The 16,789-nt window shown below is 42.0% G+C and overlaps 1 protein-coding gene across 5 annotated transcripts in view; it reads right to left on the minus strand.

Moving 5' to 3' along the window:
- Positions 1-16,789, minus strand: part of LOC119952137 (non-POU domain-containing octamer-binding protein-like) — a 128,462-nt gene that overhangs the window by 96,422 nt on the left and 15,251 nt on the right. For all 5 annotated transcript variants that reach the window (XM_038775720.1, XM_038775721.1, XM_038775717.1 and 2 more), the window contains 6 exons: positions 14,969-15,270; positions 13,793-13,888; positions 12,626-12,822; positions 10,798-10,882; positions 6,041-6,152; positions 2,471-2,525 (listed from right to left, as the gene is read on the minus strand). In XM_038775720.1, coding sequence (XP_038631648.1) covers positions 2,471-2,525; positions 6,041-6,152; positions 10,798-10,882; positions 12,626-12,822; positions 13,793-13,888; positions 14,969-15,270 — 847 coding nt within the window. The remainder of the gene's footprint in view (positions 1-2,470; positions 2,526-6,040; positions 6,153-10,797; positions 10,883-12,625; positions 12,823-13,792; positions 13,889-14,968; positions 15,271-16,789) is intronic.

Raw genomic sequence — 16,789 nt, forward strand, 5'->3', positions numbered from 1 at the left:
CAGGTAGGCTGTACACATTTAATACCTCAGTCACTCCTGTCTCCATTCCATGCATGGCCTCCTTTTTGGTTCCTTATAAGTCCATCTTTACTCTTGCCACGCTTTTACTATTTACGTATACAAAACATTTCAGTTGCTAGTCCCTTCTCATTCTCTCCTCTTATCCCTCTTTACTTTCCTTATATCTACATTTAGATTGTCACCACCAAAAGTAGTGAGCACCAATGTGCTGAACAAAAGGTCAAATTAGGCCCTTTCAACCAGAAAATTAGGCTACAAAAAAAGAAAACAAAACAACCCTTACCCTAAACCACCCGAGGAAATGTCCTCAAACAGTTACAGAGCTGGAAAAATAGTAAAAGCAACAAGAGTCAGGAGAGGATGGTCCAGGCCACAGACACATGCCGGATACGCCAAACCGTGAGGGATTGCCAGCAAACACTCCGGCCAACCCATCGATTGGAGTGGATGGAACTTCTTACACAAGATCCAAAAACACGAGTTCCCGCAAGGAAGACCTCATGTCAGCCATAGAAATCACGCTGGCCCCCTTCAAAGAGAACGGAGACCCAGGAGACAACAGTGCAAGAACCAGAGAAAGCTATCACAGACCAAAGTGATCACATTGCCTCATTCAAGGCAGAAGTTGCAAAGTTTGTGACAACCCAGAAAAAACGCTCAAGGGGAAGGTGGAAGGTCAGGTTTCGCCGCAAGAACTTCAGGATTGTCGGACTACCCGAGGGCGGAAACCCGACGGAGTATTTCACATAGATGCTAGGAAAGCTTGTGCTAACCACACCACCGTGCTGTGCTGCCCTTAATCAAAATCTTATGGCACTATGATCCACTGCTGACTGCTTAGCATATCTCACTCCCAAGAATCAGATCTAGCGATGCCATCCGTTACACCAGAAACATGCTGATTTAGAAAGAACTTGAGCACATTTTAAACTCTGCCCCCCCTCTGCCATTTACACCATCTTAATCTATATCAGGATCATTGAAGTCCACCATTATCACGACTCTACAGTTCTGGCACCTCTAAGTTCCTGCAAATTTGCCCCTCGATATCCTTTGCATCAGTTGGGTGGCCCAAGATCACAAGATGATAAGACGTCAGCCATTCAACTCCTTGAGCACGTCCCCAAATAAGATTATAGCTAATCTGATTGTGACTGTAAATCCACTTTCCTGCCAGCTCCCATAACCCGAGACACTCTCATGTAGATTAAGTCTGTCTAAACACAGCCCTGAATATATTCCGAGCCTCCACTGCTTACTCTCAAAAGAAATTCCTCCCCACCCAAGTCTTAATGGAGACATTTATTTTGAAATTGTGCCAATGTTCCAGATTTCTCCCACGAAAGGAAACATCCCCTCAGCATCTCCCCTTAAAAGCCTCTCACATAACCTTATCTGTTCCAATGAGATCATCTCACATTCTTCTACACTAAATCAGTATAGACCGAACCTTTCATCAGAAGGCAACCCTTCATCCCTGCACCAGTTTAGTGAACCATCTCTAATCTTTTTCCAATACAAGTGTACTCCTTGAGGAGACCAAATCTGTGCACAACACACAAGGTGGAGTCACACCAATTCCCTGTACAGTTGTACCAATACTTCCTTACTTTTGTACTCCCATCTCCTTTGCAAGACCAGCATTCAATTTACCTTCCTAATTACTCGCTGTACCTGCATGCTAATTTTATGATTCATGTACAACGACTCCAGATCACTACCGCATTCTCCGGGCTCTCAATTTAAGTAATATTGTTTTCTATTCTTTCCGCCAAAGTGGTCAACCTCAAATATTCCCACATCCCAATCACTTAACCTATCCCCTTGTATCCTTCTTGGAACTTACTTTCCTACGATTTGCCAGCATATTTGTCTAAAATACACTTGGTCCCTCCATCGGAATCATTAACACAGATAGATTGTTAAACAGTGGAGGCCCAGCTCTGATTCTTATGGCCTACAGAATACGCCGATTGAGATGTCTTCTCGACACTATTTGCAAAATGCCAAGAAGAATAATGAGCCATTTTGTATAATTGACAGAGGTAACAACTAAATGTTAATTTAAACTATCTGACTCCTTTCCATAAGTAACACTGAAGTAATATGCACACCACCATCAACAAATTATCCTCCTCATCTAGAAGGACAAAGACAGCAAATGCATTCTGCAAGCTTCCCTCCAAGCTACTAGCTACCCTGGCTTGTAATTATACAGTCTTTCCTTCACCATCACCAAGTCAAACATCCTGGAACTCCCCAACAACACAATGGGTATACCTACACCATATGGACTGCAGCAGTTCAAGGCGGCAGCTCAAGGGCAATTAAGAATGGACAACCAATGTTGGCCTAGCCAGCGGCTTCGACATCCCATGAAAAATTTTAACACTAAAAGAAAAAAATTACCTTCATGACACTCCATTTTGAAGCTCAATTTGCATCTTACCTGGCATAGCCATTCCACTCCTTTGGGCAATTTCTTCCATCCTCATATTTTCTCTCTTAAAATAAAATTACATATATCCAATGAAAAAATGCTCAGCCAAAGTTCTTTCCTCCAGTTCATAAAATGTTATGATTTGCCTGTATTACATGTCCATGACTTCCAATTAACTGGTATTTCACTCAAGCAGTCAGTCACGTTTATCCTAGAGCTCTGACCATGTGCATCAAATAAGTGTTCGGTTAGAGGGTCAGACTGGGACCATATTGAAACCAGTCATGCATTTTCACCAACAATTGTTGGATAAGGAGGAAACGGAGCTATTTTTCCCTGTATGGGAGATTCAACACCAATAATGGTGCCGCTGCTGTTGCTCTGGTTGAGTTCAGCTAAAACACATACGTCAACAAATGGTCAATACAAAGTCCCAAAAGCTATTCATGAAGAAAAAAATGAAGTTCATAGGAAGCCTACAACTCTGAAAAATGAAATGAAAATCACTGATTGTCACGGGTAGGCTTCAAATGAAGTTACTGTGAAAAGCCCCTAGTCGCCACATTCCGGCGCCTGTTCGGGGAAGCTGTTACGGGAATCAAACAGTGCTGCTGGCCTGCCTTGGTCTGCTTTCAAAGCCAGCAATTTAGCCCAGTGTGCTAAACAGCCCCCATCATTTACTCAAATTCAGACCCACTTCAGTGAGATAAAGATATAGTTAATCATTAAACTAAATGGTGGCTATGCATTACAGTCAACTCCTGCCATTTATGGCGGTTCCATTCCCACAAAATCTCAAACTGGGAACATGCATTTTCAATACAACTCAATTTGATAAGTTCTAGCCATGCAAGGGCAGTACTGTGGTGCAATACCTGTATACAACAGATGTGGAAGCCTCTGAACATGCCCCTCAGTTCAGTTCAAAGTCCCAGCCATGCACGCCACGGGTTCCAGAAATGCTCATAGATTTTTAAAGAGAGGCTCTTTCAGCCCTGACATGTCGGCAGCCCTTCTGATCGGGGTGGGAAGCGCCAATTAATTTTTTTTTGTGTTATGTTTTTAGAAATTTAGAGTATGCAATTCATTTTATTTCCAATTATGGGGCAATTTTGACCTCAAAAGAGTGGCCAATCCACTGACCCTGCACACCTTTGGGTTGTGGGGGTGAGACCCACGCAGACATGCAGAGAATGTGCCAACTCCACACAGACAGTGGCCCAGGCTGGGATCGAACCTGGGTCCTCGGCGCCATGAGGAAGCAGTGTTAATCACTGCACTGCCATCGGAAGTAGCAATTCATGATGGCAAAAGAGTGGGTGCCTCAGAATGAAGAAACTGCGGATAAACACATCACCCATCACGTGAGCAAGAGTACAAGTGCAGGCAAGTGGCAACATGAACCAGGAAGGTACGAATGGCAGTATTTTAATGTAAATTAAATCAGTGTTAATTGGTACGGGTCAGCACGGTGGTGCAGTGGCTAGCACCGCTGACTCACGGCACAGAGGACCCGGGTTTGATGCCAGCACATCCACGTGGAGTTTGCACATTCTCACAATGTCTCATCCCACAACTCAAAAAGATGTGCAGAGTGGGTTAATTGGCCGTGCTAAATTGCCCCTTAATTAGAAAAAACAGAATTGGGTAATCTGAATTTGTTTTTAAATGAATCTAATCTCCATAATGGTGACCATAAAGTTATCAATTGTTGTTTTTTTTTTAATGGATAAATTAGTGGAATCCCTTGGTCTCATCGAATATTAGTCACAAATCACAGGTGGCTAATTGGGAATCCAGATATAGATAATTTTTTTTTATTTTTTTTATTGGAATTTTTTGCAGAAAATATAACAAAAAGTATAGCAAAAAGCAGTAATATGCAACTAACAGCCCCATAACACCCACAATTCCCCCCATACCGTAACATCACATGTATCACATTCCCCCACCCCCCCCCCCCCCAAACAAGAGAACTTAACCATAAATTAAAATTAGATAAATCAAATTTAAATAAAATAAGCTAACATAATCAACCCCCCCCCCCCCCCCCCCCCCCCCCCCCCCCCCCCCGGGTTGCTGCTGCTACTGTCCCAGTACCCTATCGTTGAGCCAGAAAGTCGAGGAAAGGTTGCCACCGTTTAAAGAACCCTTGCACCGATCCTCTCAGGGCGAATTTAACCTTCTCAAGCTTAATGAACCCCGCCATGTCATTGATCCAGGTCTCCGCGCTTGGGGGCCTCGCGTCCTTCCACTGTAGCAAAATCCTTCGCCGGGCTACTAGGGACGCAAAGGCCAGCACACCAGCCTCTTTCGCCTCCTGCACTCCCGGCTCTACCCCAACCCCAAAGATCGCGAGTCCCCATCCTGGCTTGACCCTGGATCCCACCACCCTTGACACCATCCTCGCCACCCCCTTCCAGAACTCCTCCAATGCCAGGCATGCCCAGAACATATGGGCATGGTTCGCTGGACTCCCCGAGCACCTGGCACACCTATCTTCACCCCCAAAGAACCTATTCATCCTCGTCCCAGTCATGTGGGCCCTATGCAGCACCTTGAATTGGATGAGGCTAAGCCACGCACACGAGGAGGAAGAATTTACCCTCTCCAGGGCATCAGCCCATGTCCCGTCTTCGATCTGTTCCCCCTCCCACTTCGTTTTCAGCTCCTCTACTGACGCCTCTTCCTTCTCCTGCATAAGCTTGTAGATATCGGATATCTTCCCCTCCCCGACCCAGACCCCCGAGAGCACCCTGTCACTCACCCCCTTCGCGGGGAGCGCAGGGAATCCCTCCACCTGCCGTCTAGCAAATGCCTTTACCTGCAGATATCTAAACATGTTTCCCGGCGGGAGCCCAAATTTCTCTTCCAACTCCCCCAGGCTCGCAAACCTTCCGTCGATAAACAGGTCCTTCAGCTGTCTAATGCCCGCTCTATACCATCCCCGAAATCCCCCATCCATGTTCCCCGGGATGAACCTATGGTTCCCCCTTAACGAAGCCTCCATCGAGCCCCCCACTTCAGATATAGATAATTAAGTAACGGCTACATGTATGGACACATGCACATATGAACAGCATTGGGTACATTTTTGGTCTGCATGCGTGCTTTACTTCCTTGGTTATTGCTCATCTACAACTAGTGGGTGAAAATATTGAAATTCAGAACCATAAGGAATTCCAAACTTTGGTAGAATGTGATTACCGCCATTCAGTGTAAAATCGTTTGCAATGTTTGAGTAAAAATAAACAAGCTACCTATAAACATTCTATTCTAGCTCATATGGCAAGGCCTGTAGACAAGTGTAGTTAACCTATTTATATTGTCAGTGAGCTGCACTCAAAACAATGTAATAACTTAAAAAGACACAACTCATTTTACATTAGTGCAAAGCTTGCTGCTCCTATAATGTATTTGCTCAGATGTTAGCGTGAAAACATTCAAGTTTACCTGTTTTTAAAATCAATATAGTGTTATTTAAAAATCATATTCTTTGCCACAAATATATTAATGTATGAATGTGCTTTCAGGTTACCTATTGCTCATAGAAAGGTATTAATATTCCAGAACACTTACATTTTCACCAAAGTTCCCTCGGAATCCCTCTTGCTGTCTTCTCATCATTTCTTCTTTTTCACGTTGACGCAACAACATTTCTTCCTCACGTCTTCTGCGTTCCTCCTCTTGTCTACGACATTAGAACCGATTAGAATTTTAAAAGCCAAGACAATTCATAGAATCATAGAATTTACAGTGCACCGGCCCTGGGAAAGGGCACCCTACCTAAACCCAGTCCTCCAACCTATCCCTGTAACCCAGTAATCCCATCTAACCTTTTTCAACACTAAGGGCAATTTAGCATGCCCAATCCACCTAACCTACACATCGTTGGCTGTGGGAAGAAACCCGGTGGAAACCCACGCAGACACGGGGAGAACGTGCAGACTCCACATAGACAATGACCCAAGCCAGGAATCGAACCTGGGATCCTAGAGCTGTGAAGCAATTGTGCTAACCCACTATGCTACCATGCCACCCAAATTCTTCTCACGTTTAATATTTAACAGTTCATCTATATGTAAAATTGGAATATATTTTCGCAAATGGGATCTCAAGCAATTTTGCATTTTGGTACATGGTAGATTCCAGAGAACCATAACAATGAAATTCATCAAACTCATGCGTGTGCTGACACTTCATTGCTGGAGTTGCAGATGGTGATGAAGATTGTCAGAGAATACAGCAGAATATAGATAGGCTGCAAAATTGGCTGGAAGAATGGCCGACGGAATTTTACACGGACAAATGAGAGGTGATGCGTTTTGGTAGATCCAATTCAGGTGGGAGCTATAAAGTAAATGGCAGAACCATCAGGAGCACAGAGACAGAGAGAGATCTGGGCGTGCAGGCCCACAGATTCTTAAAGGTGGCAGCACAGGTGGAAGTGGTGGTAAAGAAAGCATATGGCATGCTTGCCTTCATCAGACGAAGCATAAAGTATAACGGTTCGCAAATTATGTTAGTGTTATAGATTGTTCGTTAGGCCACATTCAGAATACTGTGCCCAATTCTGGTCACCGCACTACCAGAAGGACGAAGCGGCTTTAGAGAAAGTACAGAAAAGGTTTACCAGGATGTTGCCTGGTGGGCAATTAGCTACGAGGAGAGATTGAATAAACTGGGATTGTTCTCTCTTGAAAGACTGAGGTTGAGGGGATAGAAGTTTATAAAATTATGAGGGGTATAGATACGGTGAACAGTTGGAGGCTTTTCCCAGGACGGAAATTACAATTACAAGGGGACACAAGTTCAACGTGAGAGGGGATGGGTTCAGTGGAGATGTGCGGGGCAAGTTTCCTCTCCCCCCCACCCCAAAGGGTGGTGACAGCCTGGAATGCACTGCCAAGTGAGGTGGTTGAGACAGATACATTAGTCACCTTTAAGACTTGTCTAGATAGACACTAGAACAGATGGGGTATAGAAGGATACAAGCAGTTGGTCTAGATAGGACACATGATCTGCGCAGGCCTGGTGGCCGAGGGGCCTGTTCCTGTGGTGTTCTAGAGTCCACTCCTAGTTCTGTATTTTTCCCCATACCTTTTACGAAGACGCGTTCAATTCTCTTATAAAATGAGTCATATCATCCACCAAAGTCGTTCTCAAACCTTTTTGGACAATACTTTAAAGTAGGAAATAAATGCCAGTCTCGCCAGCGACACCCACATCCCATGATCAAATAGAAAGGAACCCTTTTCAAATAGAATCCCAACAGTACAATAAATGGGATTAGTGCGCACAGGCCACCCCATTTAAATTATATACTTCAAATGAAAGTACTGCTTGTAAAGGGCATTTTAATGTTTAAAAATCTGTATTTATTTAAAGACATCATGTCCTTTAGACCACAGTGCCCCTCAATGGGAATTGTTAAATTATTTAACGGACTCCATCTAAGTCTCCAGTTTCAGAGGGTCTGTGGGCCCTCGTTTGAGAATCACTACTCTAAATCATTAGACACCTATGGTAAAGAAATCTTGCAGCAATAAACTGCAATCTGTGCCACATTGATTAAATGATTGCCCAATAGAAATTCTTTTAACTATTTTGCCAACCCAACAGAAAGTTCTCTATTCCCACCCTTTCCAGAACTCCTCAATCACAATATTTCTTGTCAACGGTTAACATATCCGCCATCCAATAAAGCATCTAGAAATGCACACAAAACTCCTTGTAGATTCCTTTCTTGTCTTTCCGTGTTCTGTCCCCTACCGAAAAACGTTTATTTTGTGGCCATTTTCAACTGCATCTCAGCCAAGATGTATCTGCTCTCCTAGATATCTATTCCTTCACAAATATTAGACTTTGGAATAGTATTTATCATCCCCTTTCATGCACCCAAAAGTATTAGCTCAAACTTCACTTCAGTGAACATATCTGAACACAAGAAATAGGAGCATGCCACCAGGTCCTTCAAATCTGTGCCTCCATTCAATATGATCATGGCTGATCTATGCCGGCCTCGAACTTATTTTCTGTGCCATTTCCCCACATGCTCCCTCCACCAACATAAATAATTTCCTACAAGATTCCCGTTTAACCGACTCCTACAATCTGCCAAAGTTCTCTCAATTCAAGACCATTAGATTGGAAAATTGCACATCAATTTGCTATTTACAAATGGTGACAGAGGGAAACTAGGGAATTATAGACCAGTCTAACAGTTAACATAGAAAAATTGCCAGGTCGAAATAATATCCAGCCTGTTCACAACCTTTTTTTATATAAATTTCGAGTACCCAATTCATTTTTTCCAATTAAGGGGCAATTTAGTGTGGCTCTTTGGCTTGTGGGGGTGAAACCCACGCAGATGCGGGGAGAATGTGCAAACTCCAGACAGTGACCGCCTGTTCACAATCTTGATGTCACATTTGATGCGGAGGTGAGCTTATGACCATACAATTGTGCCAATCAGACTGCCTCTTTCCACCTCCATAACATTGCTCAATTTTGCAGATCGCCTGCTACTAAAACAATAATCTGTGACTTCTCTACCTCGAGGCTTGATTATTCCAACACACTCCTCCTGGTCTCCCACTTCTATCCTCTGTAAATTGGGGGTCACCCAAAATTCTGCTGCCTGTCTTCATATTCCACAATTTCGGCTCACCTATCAACTGTGCGTTCTGCCCTACATTGGCTCATGCAAAGTCTTAATTTTAAATTTATCATCCTGGTTTTTGAATCTCTGGGGCCTCGTCTCTCCCCAACTTTGTAATCGACATCTCATTAACCACTTCTTTCAAGACCTTGGGTGACATCCATGGGGTTTGTCAGCCCACAGACCCGACAATTTGCTCAATATCGCTTCCCTACTTTTTTAGACTTCCTCCTTCCCATGCTATTTCTGGGATGTTACTTGTATCCTCTATAGTGAAAGCTGATGCTAGCTCAGATGCTTATGGAAAATTCTAGAACTTTCCACTCCCTGCAAAAATTTCTCACTTTAGCTCAATAGAAAATTTAACATCAAGTGAATTTCAATTAGAAAGGTCTTATTGAAGGGCAGCCACGTCAAGTGAACAGTTAAGATACAGATCAGCCTTATATGAGCTGAATGCCAGAACAAGCTCAAGGGACTGAATGGCTTACTCATTTCTATGACTCTTAAAAAGGTACGTGAAATTATTCTATCTTATTCCTAGGACACCATTCACACGAAATCCACAGCATTCTCTTCATTAAGAACAATTCCACAAAATAATTTGATTAAAATCAGTCATGTGTAGCATTTATGAAACACAGATTCATTGTTCTTGACGAGTTCATGCTCTAACTTTTCACCTTTATCATAATCTATTTCCATCAAAGTGTACTCAAAACAAACACGCTTGCAATCTTCTGGTTACCTGCTTCCCCTTTTATGAATAAGGGTGTCACATTTGGGATCCTGTGGTACTTTGAGACGAAGCTTTTGTAACAGAAATATAATAAACTGTCACTCCATGTCCTGAGATTGACCTCTACAAACGTCCAAACACCAAGGTGCGGCAAGAAATTATTTGCTCTGAAAATAAATCAGGATCCAATCTATTCCTAATTCAGAGCTGCCTTATTCAAACCGCCTATTAATTCTAATTAACAACTCCCACTTAAAAACATGTTGATGAAGACTAATAGTTTGACTTACTGATTACAGTCAATTCAATTATCAATATCAGGTATCTAAAGTTCAGCAGTATCCACTTACTTGAATGCAGTGCATCATTCAATAGATGTAAAAGTGTGAAGAAGCACCCTGAAGAAATTAAGCTATCACTTCTACTAATATTCACTTTGCCTTCCTCTTGCCCAGATTATGCATGCAATCTCAAGTACCCAATATTCAATCAATTTTAGCTAATTCAAGCAGGCCAGAGAAATTAATATTCTGGCAAGGCATAGCCAAATTTGGACAAGGCATGGTAACTGTTTCAAGTATCACCACTCAATCATGAAAAGACTAGTCACAAAAAAAACTGATTCACAATAAAATTCCTGAAAATCGTATGACAAGCTGGAACACATCTTTTAAGACTGAAGAAACTGGCTGCTATTTCCTACCCTCATCCCACATTGACAATTCTTAACTTCAGATTACTACAGCTGTCTTGTATCAACCAGTCACAATTCAGCAAGTAAATAAATCCAGTCCATCAGATATAAAAGAAATAGAAGTTTCAGAACATGTGCAATATGCTTAATATGATATCCGCTATCTGTTAGAATATGCAGTCTGCAAAAATTTGGTTTCGGCATTTACATTTTTAGTGCAGGAAAAACTAAATGTTCTTTACCTCAGTTCCATTTGTTTACGCTTCTGCAGTTCCTGATTATGCAAATCTTCCATGCGCCTCAATTCCTCTTGGCGTCTCATTAAATCTAGTGATAAAAGTAATTGAAACATTTGAACTGAAGCAAAATTCCATGCATATACTAAGAACCATACATTGCAAATTCCGGAAGATACAATTGCGTTTGCAGTTTTAAGTGAACAGATTTGCAACTTTACCTTGGTACACCAACTAGAGAATTTCCTAAATGGGTGAATGTTTAATCCCGAACACTGTAATGTGCCCAGAACACAGCTGAATGCAGCCACACTCCTTTAGATTTGCATTATTAGTGCGCAACATTCAAATATGGCATATAGCCTTGGCTTGACGTCCATTCTCCAAAGAAAATTCAATCCGCGGCAATATAAACCAAATTATACTATTTTCAAGAGAGTGCAAGAACAGAGACCCACAGGTGAGTACAAAACAAATTGACAGGACAAACAGAATTTTTTTTAAAGCAGCATACAGGATTCTTGACTTTATGAAAAGAAACACAAGACTACAAAAGCAAGATTGGTTGACTTCTTTTTTTTTTAAATATAACACTGGTCAGTCCCCAACGACAGCATTGTGGTCACTTCTGAGCATCACACTTTAGGAAGGATGTCATGGCCTGAATGAGGGTGCAGAGGAGATTTATTAGAACTGTAATAGGGATGAGAAATTAGTTGTGTGGATAGACCACAGCAGTCAGATTATGTCCCACAAAGAGATGGGAAGATCTAAACGGAAAGTTCAAAATCACAAAAGCGCTTCAAAAGATTAAATAAGGAATAGCAGAAGAGTCAGTAACTAGAAGAGAGAGTTAAAGAACCAGAGGTGACATGAAAAAAAACACATCAAGTCTTTCCATCTAGGGTAGCGCAGTGGTGAGCACTGCTCCCTATGCGCCAAGGACCAGAGTTCAATCTCGGGGCGGGATAACGAGTTTGCACATTCTCCCCATGTCTGTGTGGGTCTCACCCCCACAACCCAAAGATGTGCAGGGTAGGTGAATTGGCCACACTAAATTGCCCCTTAAATGGAAAAAAATAATTGGGTACTCTGAATTTATTTTTGAAAGTCTTTCCATCTGGAATGCACTACCTAAAACGGGTAGGGATTTGCACCAACCCTCTGAAACAGTACTCTGCCTAAGCACACTCACTCACCCTAGTTGCATAACCCCACCTAACCTGCAAATCTTTAGAAATTAAGGGGCATTTGTTTTAGCATGGCCAATCCACCAAACCTGCACATCTTTGGACTGTGGGAGGAAACTGTCAGAGACGCAGGGAGAACGTACAAACTCCAAACAGGCAGTAACCCAAGGACAGAATTGAACCCTGGTCCCTGGCGTGATGAGGCAGCAGTGCTAACCAACATCACCAGTGAAGCAAATGCAGTAATATTCCAAAAACAAACTGCATAACCACTTATCAGGGGAAAAATTTCAGAATTATGGATGAACAGCGGGGAGTAGGACTAATTGGTTAACACCTCCCAAAGAGCTGGCACAGACGCAATGATCCAAATGGCCCCCTGTCCAGTGAGATAGCCTATATAAAATTTTCCCTTCAATAATTTACCTAATGGATCAACCAAAATAAAAACAGAGACGGTAAAGGGTTTATAACTAGCATTGGTGATCATGGGTTGGAGAAAAGGAAAGAAAGAGAAAGGAAGCAGAAGACAATGGAAGGGTGGTGGAAATAGAAGGAAATTCACAGTTCAAATTCATGATCTCCATCCGGTAACAATAAATACCCTCCGATATGCCACAAAAATAGTGATCTTCTCAACCCACCTTGTCTCATCAACATGACTTGATGTTCATGACGTGCAGCCTCCAGTTCTACTTCCAGCTTCTCTCGTGCTTCCTTCACATTTCTATCAACTTGCTCCTGCTGTTGTTTCTCCATTTCAAGCAGAGCCTTCCACCTCATGGCATATTCATACTCAAATGACCCATGCTGGGCAAATCTGGGTGGCTGTTCCCGTTCCCTTAAAAATCACAACAGTTGCAGACAAGCATAATTGACGGCAAGAAGCCAAAGTAACCAATTACACTCACTACATACAAAGAAGCAGTATAAATATTCATGCACTAAACAAAGAAAAATTCTTATTTGCCAAAGTAACAACATTGATGTGGCTAATAAAATAGTTTAATCTAGTCGGGCTGCCAAATGTTAGCTCTGCAGCAATTTTACTGCAATGCTCAAGTTAACATGCCTATGACAGAGAAAACAAATCATGGCCATAAACTATAGGTCAGGATTAATTTACTTAGCGCTTATAATTTACACTCGCCTAGCAGAATAGGGGTGGCTTGTTCCAGAGACCATTTTGTCACCAACTCATAAAATATACCAGCCCACATGAGCTCCCCACCTCCCTGTTTTTGATAAAGAACTCACTCTGTGGAAGGAGTTTAATGAAAACAAGATGGATCCGATGTTTCACCACACACTGCATGAACACTGTATTCAGCTAGGAATTAATTTAATTTTGACAATGTTAAAAGTTTTACAGGGGTCCTTCTCTCACACGTCTCTCCCTTACTATAAATTTCAGTACTATTTTTTGGGCTATCCCATAATAAATGTGACAACTCAATTGGGCTTTTCTTTTGTGACCAAATGGCAAACAAAAGTAATAAAATGGTATTTAAAGCAACATGCTGCTTTTTACAACATAAAAAATAATACCATGGATAGTACTTCATTTCCCTGACACATAAAAACACGGGCCATTCTAGGAATTAAACCTGTGCCTTCAATTTCATTTGGCACTTCCACGCAACACTATGTCGGCTTTCTAATTTATCCATGCATCAAAATTTCATTAAGTGTTCTTATCAATGCAAGCATACTTTTAGATGATTCTAGAATGGCTCACTTTACAGAAAGTTTAAATAGGTAGATAACAGAAATGTGAGCATGTTTGAAAATAATTTCCAGCCAATACATACTTGTGATAATGTTGATTTTTCTGGACCAGTTTCTCTTGAAGTCCATCTTCATCATCACATTGATCAAATGGTTCAACAGTCACAGGTCTTGGAAACCTAAAAATGGAAAAGCACAATGGTTCAATAAGTTTGAAACAGGATATTAAGATAAGTAACTAACAGGACATTGCAGCACCAATTACTGAAATTCAGATTGTGTATTAATGATTGAACACATTTCCAGGCCTGCCAAAAGAAACAATCTTATTCCATCATGCAACTGGCACCAGATGTTCATATTTTAGCACTGGAGATAAAGACAAAAATTTACTATAAAATCAGCAGATTAACCTCTGCTTGTCGCTGAAGAACAAACCAACTTTTGTGCAGTAACACCTTTAGCTGAGGGTGCAGTGCTATGAGTCAAATCTTCATGGTTTGGGGGTGGTGAGGTTTTTTTTTACTGCAAAGCTTTTTGGAGTATATGATTGGGCTTCAACAATATGCCGCTGTTAGCCATGAAAATAAAATGTTTAATATAGTTTTAGAAAATGGCAAGAGGTGGCGTTTACAGAAGAAATTAATTTCCAACAGTGCTCAACAAAAGTTAGGAATCTTTGGATTACAAAATGTGTCTCGGCAGAACCACCCTGACTTAAACAACAAGACAGCAACATGGGACGGCACAGTGGATAGCACTGCTGCCTCACAGCGCCGAGTATCCGGGTCACTATCCGTGAGGAGTTTACACATTCTCAGTGTATGGGCCACATCCCCGCAACCCAAAGACGGGCAAGACAGGTGGATTGGCCATTTAAAAATTGCCCCTTAATTGGATTTTTTTTTTTAAGAAAAACAAGACAGCAACATCTAGTCTGGGTCCTCAATTCTTCTTGTACCATTTTCTACACATCCAATTTCTAAAACAGACAGATTTACACCTCCCTAACCCTCAAGCACTTGGGTCAATTATCGGTCACCAAACGAGATCAGCTTAGCAAAGCCAGGAATGTAACCTAGTGCCTCCTGTGCAAGGCGTAACACTACAGCAGGTGGGGTTTCCACTCACTTCTACTTTACAACAATCGACTTAATGATGTCCATGGAAATGAAACAGGGGAAAAAAGTTCTACAGAAAATATTCTTGCCTGCTACCTCCCCCCACCCTGACAATGAATTTTTATTCTCATTACTCACGCTGTCAATAAGAATGCACCATCTGTGCATCTGTCCAGAGCCTTGCGTGCTGCAGGTTTTGCTGCAAATTCTACAATGCCTTTGCCAGTTGGTTTTCCACGGTCATCCACAATCACCACTGCTCTCTCCACTGGTCCAAAGATAGAGAACGCCTCATCCAACAGCTCATTTGATACAAACTGAGGAAGGTTCTTCACAGTGAGAGCCGCACCATGTGTTGCAAATCGAATTCTTATCTGCCTCCCTCTTAATGTAGTATCATCAAGTTCCGCCTTTGCAATTTCAGCCAGGGTTCTAGTTTCCTGTAATCAAAATGAGTTGACATGAATTTTCAATCACAGTTAAAACATTGTTCAACAAAATACAATCCCACGACCAGGCCGCCAATGCCCTCCAAATATACTCTGAACTCTAGCCTCAGAATTTGTGCCACTTTAAAACTGAAAAAGCAAGTCAGCTTTTATACTTACCCTACGAATTTAGATGTTAATAGAAAAAAACTCAAAGGCAAGTCACCTCATCTTCTCCCGCAAAGAAACAGCAGCATCATAAGATCAACACGTTCTTGGCTAAATCACGAAGAGCTAAATGGGAAATATTTTGGAAGGCAAGATATATCAAATCAGGCAGCACGGTGGAAGTGGTTAGCACTACTGCCTGCAGCACCAGGGACCTGGGTTCGATTCTGACCTTGGGTGACTGTCTTGTGTGTGGAGTTGCACATTCTCCCCATATCAGCATGGATTTCCTCCCACAATACAACGATGTGGTTCGGTAGATTAGCCATGCTAAATTGCCCCATAGTATCTAACATAGTATCTTAAGTGGAGTTGGCCTGGGTGGGTGCAGACTCGAGGGGCTGGATGGCCACCTTTTGTGCTTTAGGGTTTCTGGTTAAATATCTACTTACAGGTTAAACATTTCCTTTTTGCAGCAGAACCCAGATCTTCAGGAGGAGAACCTTCAATCATGTACCTTGCCTACATGATTCTATTACTGCAACTAGGGGGAATAGGAAGTTTAATAATCCGGAAGTTTAATAATCCAAAAATGTGTAGAATAGGTGGATTGGCTATGCTAAATTGCCCCTACATAGGATTAAGGATTTGGGGAAAACGGGCAGGGGATTGGGCCCAGGTGGGGTGCTTTCGGAGGGTCAGTGCAGACAAAATGGGCCTTCTGCACTGAAGGGATTCTATGAATCCAATATCAGTATTAAGTACAGTAAGAAGTCTTACAACACCAGGTTAAAGACCAACAAGGTGTGTTTCAAATCACTAGCTTTCGGAGCACTGCTCCTTCCTCAGGTGATTGAAGACGTGGGTTCCAGAAACACATATATAGACAGAGTCAAAGATGCAATACGATATTTTGAATGCAAGTCTTTGCAGCGAACTAAGTCTACAAGCCCAGAGGGAGCAACTGGAGAGAGGGATAATCAGAGGTTCGAAACAAACATGTTGGACTTTAACCTGGTGTTGCAAGACTTCTTACTGTGCTCACCGCAGTCCATCTTGGCATCTCCACATCAGTATTAAATACAATGAGTAAGTTATGATAGTTATCTATAGCAATAGTCTCGACCTGACTTGCAGGTTAGTTTTAAAGGGTTGATTGCCCTTTTGGGGATACAATACAAATTGAGCAAAACTATAAGAGCCCAGGAGATTGGAGCACAAGATGAGAGGACAGAGCAGCTGCATTTCTGGGAGCTCTTCTCATCTCTTAAACTTTGCCTTTATCCTCAGGCACATCTATTTTATATCTTTTTTTTTTTAAAACAGCCCGGTTGTGTCTGGTGTTTATGGTGAGGTGGCAATG

Source organism: Scyliorhinus canicula, chromosome 17 (genome assembly GCF_902713615.1).
Source record: "Scyliorhinus canicula chromosome 17, sScyCan1.1, whole genome shotgun sequence".
Taxonomy (NCBI): Eukaryota; Metazoa; Chordata; class Chondrichthyes; order Carcharhiniformes; family Scyliorhinidae; genus Scyliorhinus; species Scyliorhinus canicula.